The following is an 18,459-nucleotide window of genomic DNA, read 5'->3' as shown; positions in this document are numbered from 1 at the left end:
GGTGTGTAAATTTTTTATTCATTTTGAACTTAAATATGAAACAAGAAAAGAAAAAAAAGAACATTTGCATGTGCACACAGCAGAACATATGAGAATATTCAATATAATAAATTTTCATTTCAAAAAAACCTATGTAATAAATATTACACATTGTTTTCAGGGATACCTAGCTTTTCTTTGCTTCTCTCAAGAGTTTCTTTTGTTCTCTGCTTATAAACTTTTACTTTTTTTCTCCTCCCTTCTCCCAGCACTGAATTTTGTTATCTGAAATTATTTTTACCATTCTCTCCCCTACCTTCTCCCTTTCTCTTTTGATGGGATATCATTTTTTGGGGGCAATACAAAAATCAACACAAACACAATAAAAACATTCTTAAGACAGCCAATGAATAAAACTGCTTTAGAAATACAAACTAAAATAGATATTATAGGTAACATAAGTAATATCAACAGACAAAATAAATTGAATAGTAAGTACATTAATCAATGTTTTTTAAAGCATCAAAATAGAAAAATGCATATCTTTTAAAGTATCAAGCAACATAAGAGTTAATATCAGTGGAACAGAAAAAGATGTAAATTCAACAAACATTTATTAAGTACTTAACTCTGTGCCAGGCCAAATGCTAGATATGAGGGATATATAGACCACGAAATGACTATCATACTCTCAAAGAGTTTACATTCTGCTGGAGGACTTCTAACATGCACATAAGTATCGTCATTCCACCAGAAACTGAGACTGAATTACTGACTTCTCCTGGATGTGCTAGGTGAGCTTTTAGTCTTATCTTTTTTTTTCTTAATCGTATTTTTTTCTTCCAATTACATGTAAGGATAGTTTTCAACATTCATTTTTGTAAAATTTAGAGTTCCAGATTTTTCTCCATTCCCTTCCCCCTCCTCAAGACAGTAAGCGGTCTGATATACATTATACATGTACAATCATGTTAAACATATTTCCACATTAGTCATGTTGTGAAAGAAGAATCAGAACAAAAGGGAAAAACCACAAGAAAGAAAAAAGATGAAAATAGTAAGTTTTAATCTGCATTCAGATTCCATCGTTCTTTCCCTGAATGTGATCAGCATTTTCCATCATAAATCTTTTGGAATTGTCTTGGATCATTGTATTGCTGAGAGGAGTTATCAGACTCAGAAGTCTATCACAGTTAATCATTGTACAGTGTTGCAATTGTTGTATACAATGTTCTTTTGGCTCTGCTCACTTCAATCAGCATCAATTCATGTAAGTCCAGGTTTTTCTGATATCTGCATGCTCATCATTTCTTGTAGCACAATACTATTCCATTACCTTCATATATAACAACTTGTTCAGCCATTCCCCAAATGATGGCCGTCCCCTAATTTCCAGTTCTTTGTGACCACAAAAAGAGCTGCTGTAAACATTTTTGTACATGTGGGTCCTCTCCCCGTTTTTAATGATCTCTTTGAATACACACCTAGTAGTGGTATTGCTGGATCAAAGGATATCCACAGTTTTATAGCCCTTTGGGCATAGTTTCAAATTGCTCTCCAGAGTGGTTGGATCAGTTTACAACTCCACCAACAATACATTAATTAGTGTACCAATTTTCCCACATCTTTTTCAGCATTTATTATTTTTCTTTTCCGCCATATTAGCCAGTCTGATAGGTGTGAGATGTTACCTCATAGTTTTAATTTGCATTTCTCTAATCAAGTCATTTAGAACATTTTTTCTTATGATTATAGATAGCTTTAATTTTTTTCTCTGAAAACTGCCTGTTTTTGACCTTGTCTAACTGGAAACAGAATGTGGAAGTGTCACAATCCCTCTTCCAGTCCCTGCACTCTCTGATTTCTCTCTCCATCAGAAACTAAGATTACACTCCTTGGTTGTCCTGACCCTATAGTTGATTTTTTTTGCTTTATGTAGCCAGAAGTGAGACTACAACTTTCTGCAGTTTGCCTACCATCATTTTACTCCTAGATCATCTCCAGAAACTAGGGCTTCTCTCCTGGACCCTTTCTCCTCCAGTTTCTAGTAACCTTTTATGTGTTGTTTTCTTTTATTAGAATGGAATCTCCTTGAGGGCTGGGATTGTCTTATTTGCTTTTATATATAGTCCCAGTACCTGGCACATAGTAAGCCCTTAACATGTTTTATCTACTTAGGTAAATAAATATGAAGCTTTTAAAACAAATACGAAGTGAAGGGAGGGAGGGTTGAGACCCCTTAACAATGAGGAAATGTCTAACACTAGGGCCAAGCCCCGAAGGGACTTACAGATTCCAAGAGGTAAAGGAGAAGAACATGTTTATTCTAGTCAGAGGGAGAAAGGCTGGCTTGTGAAAATAAATGAATGTTTGAAGCCTTTATTAAACTCTTACTTTGTGAAGAACACTTTGCCAAGTACTAAGAATAAAAGTAGGCCCTGCTCCCAAGTTCACATTTTTGGGGGGCTTGTCAACTATCATTTATTAATTGTTTTCTATAAATAGAAAAGCAAAAAAAAAACAACAACCAATCCCTACTCTCAAGGAGTTCACAATCTTACAGTGACGACAACATGCAAACAGCTATGTATGAAAAAGTTACCTAAAGGATAAATTGGTTGGAAGACAATAAGATTAAGAAGGACTTAGATAGGACATCTTGTAGAAAGTGGAACTTAAATTGAGATTTGAAAAAAGCCACGATGTGGAAATGAAGAAGAAGGTTCTAGGCATACTTTAGCCAGTGAAAATGTTCAGAGTAGGGAAACAGAGCCATATTGGAAGGACAGCAAGGAGGCCAGTGTCTCTGGGATCACAGAACACATGGAAGAAACATAAAAGATAAAAGAATAGGAAGGAGCCAGGTTATGGAAGGGCATTAAAAGCCAAACAGAGGATTTTATATTTGATCCTGGAAGTGACAAGGAATAATTAGAATCAATAGAATAGGATGACATGATTAGACCTGTGCTTTTAGAAAGATCAGTTTGACAGCTAGGAGGAAAAGGGGTGAGAGACTTGTTTCAGGGAAACCAACAAACCAGCTAATGGAATAGTCCAAGAGTAAGGCAATAAGGGCGGTGGCATTGTCAGAAGAGGAGGAGGCATATATGAGAGATGTGAAGATGATAACAGAACATAGAGCAATATATCATTGCCTTGACAAACATAATTTTAGAACATTAATATTTCATAACCAAATCGTACTGTAATGTTGCTTGACTGCATTGTGATATTGTTTGACAATTGCCAGTGTATAACATTGTTTCTGTGTGCCTAGCTGTTGTCATCCCCCCCATTGTTTTATCTAGCATGTTGACTTTCTATTATAGGGTCAAGTTATTAGGCAAATACAGCAGTCTTACAAGATGACTAACTTGAAGAACCATCAGTCACTCTGATATTTACACAGGGTGTCCCCAAAATGCAGCTTTTAGCTTTAATAATTTCAAAAGTATGAATTGTACAAACTTACCAAAAAATTTGAAAACATTATTTAAAATTTTTTATTATTGATATGTTTCTAACTAAAACTCAGCCACACTTTGCATCACTCTGGTCAATTTTCTGACTTTGTTAAAAACAAAACAAAACAACAAAAAAAACCCACGAGCTGCTGCTCAGTGACTGACAGATGCATTTGTAATCCTAGTCTTAGAAGCATCCATAAAATGAAATTTTGACACATACTTGACAGTTTTGATGTAACCCTACAAGAGAGATAGATGGATAGATCCATCCAGGTGACCAACCAAGAAGACACGACCTTGCCTACCAATCCACATGTCTAAGAAAATGTCCAGAAACTTTCTTTCATGCAATTCATGATGATGATTTACTGTCTTGGTAAAATTAAAAATTGATTATTCAGAATTCACCAAAGTCATTATAAAAGAAATTTAAATAATTAAACTTTCAAATAATTTTTGTAAGTTTGTTGCATTTTTACTTCTGAAGTTATTGATACTTAAAACTGCACGAAGACTTTTGGAATAGTCTATTAGTATGTTTGTTGTTAAACTCTCATTGATTTATAATTGAAATATAGGGTATTTACTTTACTATTTGTATTGTTCAACTTAAGAGAAAATTAAGACAGTTTTTAAACCAAGAATCTGTTTTTAAATGACTTACATTTTAATTGACTGAACCAGATTATTTCTCTGTGTGTGTGCAAAAAAAAATTGCTTAATCTTTGTAATCTATTTAGAATTATAATTTCTTCTTTGTTACATGTTTTGTTCCATGATATTTAATTTGTTCCAATTGACTTTTCTTCATACTATGTTTGCTGGTAAGTGCATAGGGCATGGATTATACATTTCATTTGGGTAGTGGTGCTATTTTTGGCTTGTAACAAGCTCCCTGTAACAGTGAGCTTTCCCTGATATTCTAACATATAGTGACTAAGAATAATCTGAAAGCTTTTCTTGATTTGACATGATAGATTTTGAAAGCACCATTAAAATATATAGTTTATTTCTGAAAGTAGTATTTCTTGCACTTTACTCTAAAAGCAAGCCTTCATATGTTACCATATATACTGGATTAATTTTTTTCTTTTGAATTTAAGGCTTAAATTGTGAAAATTCTGTATTGTATTTCAATTTTAAGGCTTTTGTTTTCCACAGATAAAAGAGGAATCAAAGGTATAAGAAGATGTTGGGATCTGAACGTGGTGTAGTGGAAGAATGGCTGTCAGAATTCAAGGTAAATTGGGTTAAGAGATTAGATAGAGCTGTTAATGAGAGGGTATATGTCACTAATATTCAGACTAAAGTAATTCAAGCATGCAACTTAAAAATAATTACCAATTTTTAAAGGACAGACTAATAATAAATATGCTGTTTTACAAGGTAGTTTTACAAGAAAGTTTACAGTTTCAGAAGTACTTAAGGAAAACAATTGTGAAGTATTTATTGACACTAAATAAGTAAAGTTTTGTTTCTCAGATTAAAACTAAAGAATTAAAAGTCACTTGTTAATTTTCTTTGAATCTGATTCAGTTTGTAGTTTCTCATGATTGTACATTCATATGTGATTTATAAGTTCCAATTTTTAATTGAATTTACTGTTTATATCACAGATTTTCAGATACTTCAACTTGAAACGTTTCATTTTCACCCTCCAGAGTTAATTTATTTATGTTAAGTGTTTTCACTTTTGAAAGACAAATCCTTCATAATCTTCCTGCAGTAGCTGAATGTGTAGAAACTTTTGGCTTCCCAAATATTAATCAGTTTATTTTTCTTTGGGATCTTCTTTTAGGCATTACCTGAAACTCAGATCACCAACTATGCAGCAACTTTGCACAGGAAAAAAACACTGGTACCAGCTCTCTATAAAGTTATTCAAGACTCAAATAATGAGGTAGGGGAATCATAAGAAATGTAATTTTGATATATGCTCGTGCATGTGTTAATATATGCATAAATATTTAAATATTGAAGGTTTTACTTTCTTTTTCATTACTAGTACTATTATTACTATTTTTACTTTGGGGATGAAAAACTTTCTTTCTGTTATTTCTTGTTCTGATAATTGCTTTTGCTTTTTTCTTCCTGCATGAGAAAACAAAAGTTTCTGGAATGCACATAAAATCAGAGAAAGGGCTAGTCCATTTTCTTCATTTCAGTGACCATTTTCACAGTAGTCCATGTAAATTTGTGCAGTGAAAGTGTTTCATTTTCTGGAAGCCAAATGTTAATATCTAGATCAACATATTCATTAAAATTTATATAAACATTCTGTAGTATTCATTGACTTATAATAACATATAACTAAAATTTATTCAAATTAATCAGTAAAATTAAATTAGTGGTTTCCTTATAACAATGACTGCAACATCCTAGTGGTAAATTTAATATTAAAATAAAAAGAGGAAACATTTCGGTCTTAATCATTCAGGTCCATAAAATTGGAGTAAGATTTTCCAGTTGCTTAGCATTATAGGGTATAAAGGAAGGGAAAGGCAAAGATTTCTAAAATTCCAATGTAATCTCTTGGAAATAAACACACATCACTTTCATATCAGATGTTAAACTTATATAAATGTGACACAAGTTATCGGGAAAACTTTGATCACCACTGGTTTCTTGTGTGCTTTAAAATGAAAATGAAAGGAACACACAGGAAAGTAGCTTCTTATCTTCCCAGATACAGCCTCCTCGATGCCTCTGCTGTTTACTGGAGTGAGTTTGAAGAAGTTCAGGTAATCTTCTCCTAACAAGCAGCTTGACTTAAAAGTGCTTCTTTATTTTCTCTGTATAACTAAAAATTTGCTTACTGACCTGTTGCTTCCTTCAACCTCTTTCCCAACCCCCATCACCTAATCTTGGTATGGCTTAAATTGGTCTTGTGCTTCTTGTAGCAGCAATTACTTTTATACTTAATGGCCCCTTTTTTTCTTTGTAGTATATTTCTAGTGTTTCAAAATTTACTCAGGTACAGTTAGTAGAGTACATATAGTTGGCTTAAGTCATAGTTTTCGGAATCCCAGACTCAAAGGTTCCATTTCCCTCATGTCTTGTTGTTTTGTCTTGGGATGTAGCTGCTGTTATTATCCACATTTTGCAAATGAGGAAACTGTGGCAGAGAGAGGGTAATACACCTTGTTAGTATCTAAAGTTGGATTTAGATTCAAAACAAGAATTAAGCCTGGAAAATTCCCAAAGGAATAGAGACTTGTACCTGTGATTTCATTTGCATGGAAGCCTCTTGGTGAGAAACTTATCTGCAATTTAGTGTTTGAGAGTTGTCTAGAGCAAAGGTGTGAAATTCTTCCCCCACCCAGTGCAGCCAAACCATGTTAAAATGTATTTGGGAAATGATCAAATAAATAAAAATACAGTACAACATAGATCATGTAATTTTTATGGTTGTCTAAGTCAGCATGCTACTGCCAGATATCCTTTTTCATTTGAGTTTGACATTACTGGTTTAGAGCACTGAGAAATTAAGTGACTTGCTCAGTCACATAAGCTGTAGGTGTCTGAGGTTGGTGGTACTTGGGCCCTGGTTCCCAGATCAGCTCTTTCCAATGGCTACATAGCCAACATGTCTGTCAGTCCTAAGGATAATTTTTTAAATTAGTTTATTTGTTTTCAGTTTTCAACAATCATTTCCATAAGTTTTAAATCTTTTCCCCCTCCCTCCCCAAGACAGCATTCAATCTTATATGGATTCTACACATTCTTATTAAACACATTTTCATGTTAGTCATGTTGCATAAAAGAATTAAAACAAATGGAAGAAACCAATAATCTGCTTCATTCTGCGTTTCAGTTCCATAGTTCTTTCTCCGGATGTGGATGACATTTTGCATCAAGAGTCCTTTGGGAATGTTTTAGGTCCCTAAGGATAATTTAAAAAAAAAAAATCTTTTTGGATTGCAGAATATCTTTAGAAGGGCACATTCATTTAAATAATTTAGATTCAGGATCATTTTTTAAAAGTTTTTTTTTATTTTGCTGTTACAAGGATACTGGCTCTCAAGCTTCCTTTTACACTCTCTCTCACCCCCCCACTGCCCTCTCCAAAAGCCTATTTTTAGGGGAAACCCCCATATTTCTTTCCCATTGTTAATTAAAACCTGGTCTTCTAGATAGTTATTGAGCTGTTGTAAATGAAACATAAAGGGAAATGCTAGTCCTTTTAAATAAAATTTTTTACAAAGCAAAGTGTTCTTCATGAACTAATGGCTCATTCTGTCTTGTCTTTTTTAGCAGATAATCCCTCCGTTATCCTCACTCTTCTGTTAATCTTTAGTCTGCTAGCTCTCTATATCATGGTGCCCTGACATTGAGGTCTTGAAAAAGCCACCTGCAGTCAATGTTTCTACTTCCTCACTTCTCACTCTAAACACTCTAGTTTAGCTTTTTGACTTCATCATTCAACTGAAACTGCTCTTTCCAAATTTACCAGTGATCTCTTCTCCATCTTGACCTCTCTACAGCCTTTGACGCTGTTAATCACCTTCTCCTGGGTATTCTTTCCTTTCTAAGTTTTTGTAATATTTCTCTTTCCTGCTTCTCCTCTATTCATCTTCATAGTTCTACCCCCAAACTGTATGCCTTTTCACTGATTGTCCCCATGCCCAGAATGCCCTCCTTCCTCATTTCCCTCTCCTAGTTTTCTTCCAGACTCAGCTCAAATATCACTATCTACAATAGATCTTTATTGGTTTCCACCACTCTCCTCTGACGTTACCTTCCTTTTATATTGTATATGTCATGTATATGCATAGTTATTTGCATGTTGTCTCCCCATTAGAATGTGAATTACTTGAGGGCAGAGATGATGGTTTTGCCATTCTTTTTGTGTCTAGCAGTTGCCACAGTGCCTGGCACATAGTAAGCACTTAATAAATGCTTATTGACTACTAATTTTTCTATTTTTTTCCATTTCTATTTCCAGTAAAGCTTTGTGAAGATAGATTCTTTGGACATGTTTCATTAGTGAAGGCCTTAATACAACAGTCTTTCTCCTTTAAAATAATTGTTTTCAGAATTGGCATCATATTCTTGTGACTGTACTGCTTTTATCCTTTATGGGTGTAAGGTTCATCTTTAATATTTATGTTTATTTTCACACAATATATTTGCAGAAGTAACTTTGCAAATCCTAGTTCTGTCACTTTTGTCTTTGTGACCCTTCAGCCATTACTTGACCTGTCTGAGCCTTCATTTCCTTATCTATAAAATGAAAGAGTTAGACTAGGTGATTTCTAAGGTCTCTTCTAATTCCAACCAAATAGTATTTTCAGATCTAAGCTCAGAGCTGAGACTGCTAGTATGTTGATGAGGGCTAAGTACTTGAATAATGATAATTTCAAATTATTAGAAGAAATGAGAATTTATGAACCATGTGTTTTGGAACAAAAGCCATTTATATCACTTTCCTTTCCCTTAACATTTTTTTGTTTGTTTTTGGTTTTTATTACTAAATTGTCCTAATTTTTAAAACAACAAAATGCCTGTTAATGTGTTTCCTTCTCAACTTCTTTCCTGATATAAAATCATTTACTTCATAGTAACACTTGAGTCCAAACAAAGATTAACATTTTATACATCTTAATTATCTTTCCTTTTGGTTACATTACTGTTAAACTATTAGGTTATGTTAATCTGAAGAGTGGAATTGTAGGATTTAGTGATTTATGGTTCTAGAAAATTTGATATAAAATTGTTGTTCCTGTTCTAGGGATTGAGAAAAGACAGAACCATAAAGAGTGTATCTTCACTTTAGTTTAATGTAATAAACCACTTGTTTGAATGTACTATGTGCACAGCACTGCGCTAGTAACTAGGACTTCAGAGAAGAAAGGTGACATAGTTTCTACCCTCAAGAAATTTACTTAAAACAAAACACTAGAATCATTAAGTTTACTAGTGAAGGAGAAAACAGAGTAATATCTTGAATTAAGACTAGTACTTTGTTTTATTTTTTTTATTTTGTTTTTAAGTATATAGGATGTCAGATCATTTTTGTAGGTAGTTAGGAAAGGATCTAGTAGAAAGTGATAGTTTGAAGAGGAGAGAAAGGGAATGAATCACTGGACTCAGCTTCTAATTGAAACAGGTGAAAATGGGACCTGAGACACAAGTGGAATGTGAACCTTGACAAGGAGGGAGGGACATTTCATCTGCTTTGATGAGGATGGGTATAGTTATACTCAAGCAAACTCCCAAATATAGTTAGAATCATATAATCTCAATAGAATTATAGGACATACAAGTCATAGACTTTTCATTTTTAAAATTTTGGTGTTAAATCCTAGAATTGACTATATCATGTCCAGATAGTTATTGGGTCTGCATTTCAAATTTATTACTAGTATGGCACAATCTGTAATATGTTTTCAGGAAAAATACAGCAAAATATGTTTTACAGGTAAAATTTTCTATTTCCAAACCATGAGTTTCCCTCAAAACAAATAAAATTATGTGATTCTGTAGGGGACCTAGAATTCACAAGAAACGTGAAAACGGTATTTCTGCTTTTCTGTCATTTAAAAAAGTTTTTGTATAATTTTTGGAACATAAACCACAGCTATAAATTTGCTTTAATTCTTTTAAACATATACATCTATTTCTTTGTATTAGCAACTTTTTGTTCTCAAGAATGTAATGACCTATATAACTTTCATTTAAATCTTATTTGAAATGTGAGGTAAAAAGCAAAGACACTTAAAAATTTAATTTCCAATTATTTGCATGTTTTTTTTTTTTTAATAACTGGGGCTTTTTAGCAAGTAGGATAAGAGGAAAATAAGGGAAAGGAAAACTTGAAGAAGTATTGTATTGTATTTGTAAGGGTCCATTGCTGTTTCCTCCCTTCATAACCTTTACTAAAGTTTAATTGAAAGGTATGCCAGTATTATAACCCTTTTCTTGGGTGACCTCTTTTATTGAAGAGGTTAGCACTAGAAAGACCCCAATTTTAGAATACCTCAAAGAACCAAGCTTCTGCAATTAATGTGATGCAATATTTTTTAGCCATAAGGCAAAGAAAATAGAGACATGATGAAAATTTTTTAATTTCAAAATAAAACTACAACAAAATTTTTGCATCATATGGTACTTGATCCTTCTTATGTTAGCCTGTTTTGGTCTCTTTTCCTGTTTTGGAGTCAGGAGTGCTAATTTGGTTGATGTTGCGATGTGATTGAAATGAATTAAAATTACACAACAATCTAGATACTGAGTTTTTTTCTGTTTCTTCATGGATAATTGTTTCATTTCCTTCTATGTAGTCATAACCCAAAAAAGTAATTGTAATTATCCTGTTTTATTTTTCCTTTAGCTCCTAGAGCCTGTCTGTCACCAGCTTTTTGAGCTATATCGTAGTTCTGAAGTTCGGCTCAAGAGATTCACTCTACAATTTTTACCAGAATTGATATGGGTTTATTTACGACTTACTGTTAGCCGGGACAGACAGAGTAATGGTTGCATAGAAGCACTGCTACTAGGGATCTATAATTTGGTAAGTTAAAGGAACTTTGAAAAATTGTTATGTATCCTTAAGTGAATTTAAAACAAATTCTCTGAAAATAATGTATTCATTTTAGGTCCATGATAAAATGATAAAATTATACTTAGGGAAAAATACCAACATTATAGATTTTTTCATTGAGTTACTTTAAACTGAGTATGTACTAGATATTTAATGTAATTGTCATCTTAACTTTTAAAAAAATTTGAATATTTCATGTTTTCCTAATTACATGCAAAAACAGTTTTTAACATTTAAAATTTTGAGTTCCAAATTCTCTCCCTTTCTTATACTCTCCTTGAGACAGCAAGCAATTTGATAGAGGTTCTACAAGTGTAATCATGCAAAACAATTTCCATATTAGTCCTTTTGGGAAAGAAAACACAGACCAAAAAATAAAGGAAGTGAAAATAGTATGCTTTGATTTGCATTTAAACTCCATTGGTTCTTTCTCTGGAAGTGAATAGCATTTTTCATCATGAATCTTTTGGCAACTAAGTCATTCATGGTTAATATCATGCAATCATGCAATATTGCTTTCGCTATATACAATGTTCTTCTGGTTCTGCTCACATCAGTTTTCATCAGTTCATGTAAGTCCAGGTTTTTCTGAAAGCATCCTGCTTGTCATTTCTCATAGTACAATAGTAAATTTCATCACAATCATATACCACAACTTGTTCAGCCATTTCTCATCTGGGCCATTCAGGACATCCCCTCAATGTGCAGTTCTTTGCCACCACTAAAAGAGCTGCTATACATATCATTGTACAAATAGATCCTTTTCCTATTTCTCTTGATCTCTTTGGGATACAAACATAGTAGTGCTGTTGCTGGGTCAAAAAGTATGCAGTTTCATAACCCTTTGGGCATAGTTCTGAATTGTTCCCCCAGAATGATTCAGTCAGTTCACAATTCTACCAACAATGCTTTAGTGTCCCAATTTTCCCACATTCCCTCCAACACTTATCATTTTCCTTTTTTGTTATATTAGCCACTCTGATAGGTGAGATGATGCCTCAGAATTGTTTTAATTTATTAATTTAATTTATTTAATTTCTCTAAGCAGTAGTGATTTAGAGCGTTTTTTCAAGTAGCCACAGATAGCTTTAATTTCTTCCTCTGAAAATTGCCTGTTCATATCCTTTGACCATTTATCAGTTGGGGAATGACTTGTATTCTTATTAATTTGGCTTCATTCTGTATTTATTTGAGAAATGAGGCCTTTATCAGAGATACTTGCTGTAAAAAAAAGTTTTCTTAGCTTTTCCTTCTAATCTTGGTGACATTGGTTTTGTTTGTGCAAAATCTTTTTAATGTAATATATTCAAAATCATCCATTTTGCATCTCATAACGCCTACTATCTCTTGTTTGGTCATAGATTCTTCCCTTCTCCATAGATCTGACAGGTAAACTATTCTATGCTCTTCTAATTTGTTTATGGTAGGTATCTTCATCCTTTATGTCTAAATCATTTTGACCATATCTTGGTATATGGTGAAAGATGTTGGTCTATACTTGGTTTCTGCCAAACTGTTTTCCAGTTTTCCCAGCAGTTTTTGTCAGATAGTGAGTTTTTGTCTCAAAAGCTTGAATCTTTTGGTTTATCAAACAGTTGATTCCTATGGTCATTTACTACAATATATTACCTAATCTATTCCACTGATCCACTATCTATTTTCTAAGCCAGTACTAGATTATTTTGATGATTTCTGCCTTATAATATAGTTTCAGATCTGGTACAACTAGGCTACCTTCTATCATGGTATTTTTTCCTATTAATTCCCTTAATATCCTTGACCTTTTGTTCTTCCAGATGAAATTTGTTATTATATTTTCTAGCTCTATAAAACAATTTTTTGTTAGTTTGATTGGTATCATACTGAATAAGTAAATTAATTTAGGTGTAATTGCCATTTTTATTATATTGACTCAGCCCAACCATGAGCAATTAATATTTTTTGAAATGTTGAGATCTGATGTTATGTGCGTGAAAAGTTTTGTGATTGTGGTCACATAATTCCTGGGTTTGTCTTGGCCAGGTAGATTTCTAAGTATTTTATATTATCTACAATTATTTTAAATGAAATTTCTCTTTCTATCTCTTGCTCCTGGATTTTGTTGGTGATACATAGAAATGCTGATGGTATGTGTGGGTTTATTTTACATGCTGAAACTTTGCTCAAGTTGTTAATTATTTTGAGTAATTTTTAGTTGATTCTCTAAGTATACCATAATATCATCTGCAGAGAGTGATAGTTTTATTTCCTTGTTGCCTAGTGTAATTCCTTAAATTTGTTTTCTTCTTTTATTGATTTAGCTAGCATTTTTACAATACTGAATAACAGTGGTGATAGTGGGCATCCTTGCTTTACCCCAGTCTAATTGTGAAGGCTTCTAGCTTATCCCTAGTACATATAATGCTTTCTGACAGTTTTAGATAGATACTACTTATCATTTTAAAGAAAGGACCATTTATTCCTATGCTTTCTAGTGTTTTAATAGGAATAAATGTTGTATTTTTGTATCTATTGAGATAATCATATAATTTCTGTTGGTTTTGTTATTGACATAGTCAGTTATGCTTATAGTTTTCCTAATATTGAATGCAACCTGCATTGCTGGTATAAATCTCACCTGGTCATCATGATCTTTGCAATCTCATGCTGTAATCTCTTTGCTAGTATTTTATTTAAATTTTTTGAATCAGTATTCACTAGGGAAGTTGGTCTAAAGTTTTCATTTTCTGTTTTTGCTACATATTTGTGTGCTGAAAGGAATTTAGGAGATCTTCTTCTTTGCCTATTTTTTCAGACTTTATATACTATTGGAATTAATTGTTTTTTTAAATATTTGATAGAATTCATTTGTAAATCCATCTAGTCCTGGAGATTTTTTTCTTAGAGAGTTCTTTGATGGCTTATTCAATTTCTTTTTCTAAGATAGGGTAATTTAAGTATTCTATTTCCTTTTCTGTTAATCTGGGCAATTTATATTTTTGTAAATATCTATCCATTTACTTAGTTTGTTAGATTTATTGGCATATAATTGGGCAAAATAGCTCCTAATAATTGCTTTAAATTCCTTCTCATTGGTGGTGAATTCACTCTTCATTTTTGATACTGGTAATTTGGCTTTCTTCTTTCTTATTTTTAATCAAATTAATCATTTTTTCTATTTTATTGGCTTTTTTATAAAGGCAACTCCTAGTTTTATTTATTCAGTGGTTTTCTAACTTTCAATTTTATTAGTCTCTCATTTGATTTTCAAGATTTCCAACTTGATGTTTAACTGGAAATTTAAAAATTTTTTTTTTTTAGTTCCATGGTTAATTCATTGATCTGCCCCTTCTTTATTTCATTGATGGAAGTATTTAGAAATATAAAATTTCCCCTAAGTTCTGCTTTGACTGCATCTCATAAATTTTGGTATGTTGTTTCATTGTTGTCTTTCTCTTTAATGAAACTGTGAATTGTTTCTACAATTTGGCCTTTGATCCACTCATTCTTTAGGATTAGATTATTTAGTTTCCAGTTAATTTTTAATCTGTTTCTGTAGCCCCCCCTTTTTTTTTTTTTTAGCTGGAAGGAGGGACAGTTTTATTCTTGGCAACTTACAAGGCTTCACACTTACGTACACGGGGAGGACAAAGACACAGGCTATTCCTTAGTCTTCTCATCTGGATTCTTGGTGGCGAACTTATCCTGAAGTTTTTTCCATAAGCCTTTATTCAGTTCCTTAAATTCTTCCAAGGTATCTGTAGCTAATACAATCCTGTATTCTTCCACTGTCAGTCCACTGAAGCTGGTGTCTCTTGGGCATGGATATTTGTGTTTGTAATAGTTTGAATGAAGTCGTGCTAAGCTCTCGTACATCTGGTCACAGGTCTCAGGCTCAGCAATCTGGGTGTTCTCTCCCTCCCGAAAGACCTGCGCCACCCCCTGCTGCAGGTAAGCACCCAAGTCTCAGCCCTGTTTTGTCTCTTCCAAAGGCCATTCCTCACAGAGCTTGAGGAAATGCCGGTAATGGCTGGCTGCCATCTTTGGCCCCTGTGATAGCTCATTTTTGAAAGTAATTTTTATTTCATTATGATCTGAAAAGGATCCATTTAATACTTTTGCTAGTTTTGAGGGTTTTTATGAAGAAAATGTGAAATATCTCATTGGAAAAAACAACTGACCTGGAAAATAGATCCAAGGAGAGATAATTTAAAAATTAATTGGACTACCTGAAAGCCATGATCAGAAAAAAAAAGAGTCAAGACATCATTTTTCAAGAAATTCTTAAGGAAAACTTCTTCGATATTCATTTTTCTTAACTTCTTTCTCTGTCTCTCTCTCTCTCTCTCTCTCTCTCTGTCTCTGTCTCTGTCTCTTTCTCTTTTTAGGTTACATTTATCTAGTACTGAAAAGGGCAAGTTGAGGTCCTCTACTAGTATGGTTTTACTGTTTCTTCCTATATCTCACTTAACTTTTTCTTTAAGAATTTGAATGCTATATACTTTTTGGTGTTTTTTTTTTTTTGTAAATTTCATTATTATGATACCTTTTAGCAAGAAGTGGTTTCCCTGCTTGTCTCTTTTAATTAAATGTATTTTTGCTTTCACTTTGTCTGAGAACATGATTTTTTACCCTTCCTTTTTTTAACTTCAGCTGAAGCATAATAGATTCTCCTCCACATCTTTACCTCTACTCTGTGTGTGTCTCTCTGCTTCAGGTATATTTCTTGCAAACAACATATTGTAGTTTTTAATCCATTCTGCTGTTTGCTTCTGTTTAATAGGCGAGTTCATCCCATTCACAGTTATTATTACTATGTATTTCCCTCCATTCTTTTTTTCTTCTCTCTCTCTCTCTCCTTTTACCCTATCTCTCTTCAGAATTGTTTTGCTTCTGACAACTGCCTCCACTGATCTGCCCTCCCTTTTATCAGCCTTCCTCTTTCTCTTATCCCTCTTCCCTTCTTCCTTTTAAGAAAGATTTCTATACCCAAAGGAATATGTATGTTATTCACTCTTTCAGCCAATTCTAATGAGAATAATGTTGCCCACCACCCATCACCTCACCCACCCATCTTACCCTTGTAAAAGCTCTTTCAAACCTCTTGTACGTGAAATAATTTATCCCATTGTACTTCCCTCTTTTCCCTTCTCCCAGTGTATCCTTCTTTCTCACCCCTTAATTTTATTTATTTATTTATTTTTGGTGATCATCCCACCATATTTAACTCATACCCATGTCTCTGTCTATGGATATTCATTTTATTTTTTTATTTTTCATTTTTAACACTGTTCATATCACATAAAACAATTCCAACTTTTGGTCAGGGGATACTTCTTTTAAAGCATTTACAATATAGACCACAAATGAATTTTTTTTTTTTTAACATTAACCAACTGAGACACAAATAATAACTATGTATGCTGACTTCACAAGCCCTTGACCTAATTGTCTCCACACTATTAGGATATTCATTTTAACTGTCCTGATAATGAGAAAGTTCTTAGGAGTTAGAAGTATCATCTTCCTATACAGGATCTAAACAGTTTAACCTTATTTGAGTCCCTTATGATTTCTCTTTCCTGTTTACCCTTTTATGCTTCTCTTGAGTCTTGTGTTTGATTATTAAATTTTCTGTTCAGTTCTGGTCTTTTCATCAGGAATACATAAAAGTTGTTTATTTCATTGAATGTCAGTTATTTCCTCTGAAGAATTATCCTCAGTTTTGCTGGGTAGGGTGAATCTTAGTTCTTATCCTAGCTCCATTGCCTTCTAGAGTATCATATTCCAAGCCCTCTAATCCTTTAATGTAGAAACTGCTGCATCTTGTGTTATCCTGAATGTTCCTCCATGATACTTGAATTGTTTGCCTTCTGACTTGCAATATTTTCTCCTTGTCTTGGGAGCTTTGGAATTTGGGTATAATATTCTTGGGACTTTTCATTTTGCAGTTCTTTCATTAGGTGATAGGTGGATTTTTTCATTCTGGCTCTAGAAAATCAGGGCAATTTTCCTTGATAATTTCTTGAAAGATGATGTCTAGGCTCTCTCTTTTTTTTTTTAATCATTGCTCTCAAGTAGTCCAATAATACTTAAATTATCTCTCTTGAATCTGTTTCCCGGGTCAGTTGTTTTTCCAGTAAGATATTTCACATTGTCTTCTATTTTTTCATTCTTTTGATTTTGTTTAATTGTTTTTTTGATGCCTCATGGAGTCATTGGCTTCCACTTGACTAATTCTGATTTTTAAGGAATGATTTTTTTCACTGAGTTTTTGTACCTCCTTTTTCCATTTACTAATTCTGTTTTTTAAGGAATGATTTTCTTTGGTGAATTTTTGTGCCTCTTTACATTTGGCCAATTTCATTTTTTTTAAAGAATTCCTCTCCTTAGTGGATTTTTGTATCTCTTTTGTTGTTTGGATTATTCTGTTTTTCAAGATGTTATTTTCTCCTCTATCATTTTGTGCCTCCTTTACCAGAGCTGTTGTCTCTTTCTTGCACTACTTTCATTTTTTCCCTCCATTTTTCCTTTGCCTCTCTTTTATTTTTAAAATCCCTTTCTTCCATAAATCTTTTTTGGACCCTGAGACCAATTCACATTTTTATTTGAGGCTTTGTGCATAGCTGCTTTAATTCCATTGTCTTCTTCAGAGTTTTTGTCTTGATCTTCCCTGTTACCATAGTAACTCTCTGTGGTCAAATTCTTTTTTTTTTTTTATGTCTGCTCCTTTTTCCAGCCTTTTTTTTTTTTTTTAAACTTTTAATGTAAAGTTGGGCTCCCCTCCTGAGGTGGAGGGGGTTCTCTCCCAAGATTTAGGTTTTTTTGTGTTGCTGTGTTCAGAGCTAGTTCTTTGAGTCTGCAAGTTTTCAGTTCTCCCAGGATGTTATGATCTAAAGGAGAAGTGTGGTCACTACTCTCCTGGTCTATGTTCTGATTTGTGAATGCCCACAAGTACTCTTTTCAGCAACTGTGACCAGAGTCCCAGCTCCTCTTAGTCTTCTTTCTTGCCCTGGGACCATGACCTGAACCCATTTAAAGGCAATGTTTCCTCCCCTCAGTGTCAGCAAAAGATCTTCTGTAATCTCCTTCTGTCTGATTTTCCAACCCCCTTACTGTCTGTGGGCTGAAACCTCTGGAAAACACTGCTGTAGATTCAGTTGCCCCCAAGGCCTGTTGCTGGGTTACATCGGCCCAATGGGCCTCTCTCCTGGTTTGTACTGGGCCTTGCAGCTGACTTGCTGGGGGTGGCCAAGCCTGGATTGCATTCCATTTTCACTCTGGTGAATCAGACCTTTCCTGACAACTTTCTAAGTTGTCTTAGGCTGGAAAATTGTTTCACTTATCTTTTCTTGATTCTACTGCTCCAGAATCCATTTTAAGGCATTACTTTAATATTATTTAGAGGGGACTTTGGAAGGGCTTAGGCCTGCCTTTATTGTACTATCTTCTTTTGCCTTAACTTTGGTAATTTAAATGATATTATTA

The 18,459-nt window shown here is 33.5% G+C and overlaps 1 protein-coding gene and 1 pseudogene across 4 annotated transcripts in view; one reads left to right on the top strand and one right to left on the bottom strand.

The window, feature by feature from the left end:
- The window catches only part of HYCC2 (hyccin PI4KA lipid kinase complex subunit 2), a 78,506-nt gene that overhangs the window by 34,428 nt on the left and 25,619 nt on the right, over positions 1–18,459 (top strand). For 3 of the 4 annotated variants that reach the window (XM_072617241.1, XM_072617238.1, XM_072617239.1), the window contains 3 exons: positions 4,611–4,689; positions 5,248–5,349; positions 10,783–10,962. In XM_072617241.1, coding sequence (XP_072473342.1) covers positions 4,639–4,689; positions 5,248–5,349; positions 10,783–10,962 — 333 coding nt within the window. In that variant the 5' untranslated portion in view covers positions 4,611–4,638. Of the gene's footprint in view, positions 1–4,610; positions 4,690–5,247; positions 5,350–6,135; positions 6,191–10,782; positions 10,963–18,459 lie in introns of all 4 variants that reach the window. The other variant, XM_072617240.1, reaches the window with a different exon arrangement.
- LOC140509595 (ubiquinol-cytochrome c reductase complex assembly factor 2 pseudogene) lies at positions 14,544–15,012 on the bottom strand (annotated as a pseudogene).

Source organism: Notamacropus eugenii, chromosome 6 (assembly GCF_028372415.1).
Source record: "Notamacropus eugenii isolate mMacEug1 chromosome 6, mMacEug1.pri_v2, whole genome shotgun sequence".
Taxonomy (NCBI): domain Eukaryota; kingdom Metazoa; phylum Chordata; class Mammalia; order Diprotodontia; family Macropodidae; genus Notamacropus; species Notamacropus eugenii.
This window is presented reverse-complemented; position numbering and strand designations above follow the sequence as displayed.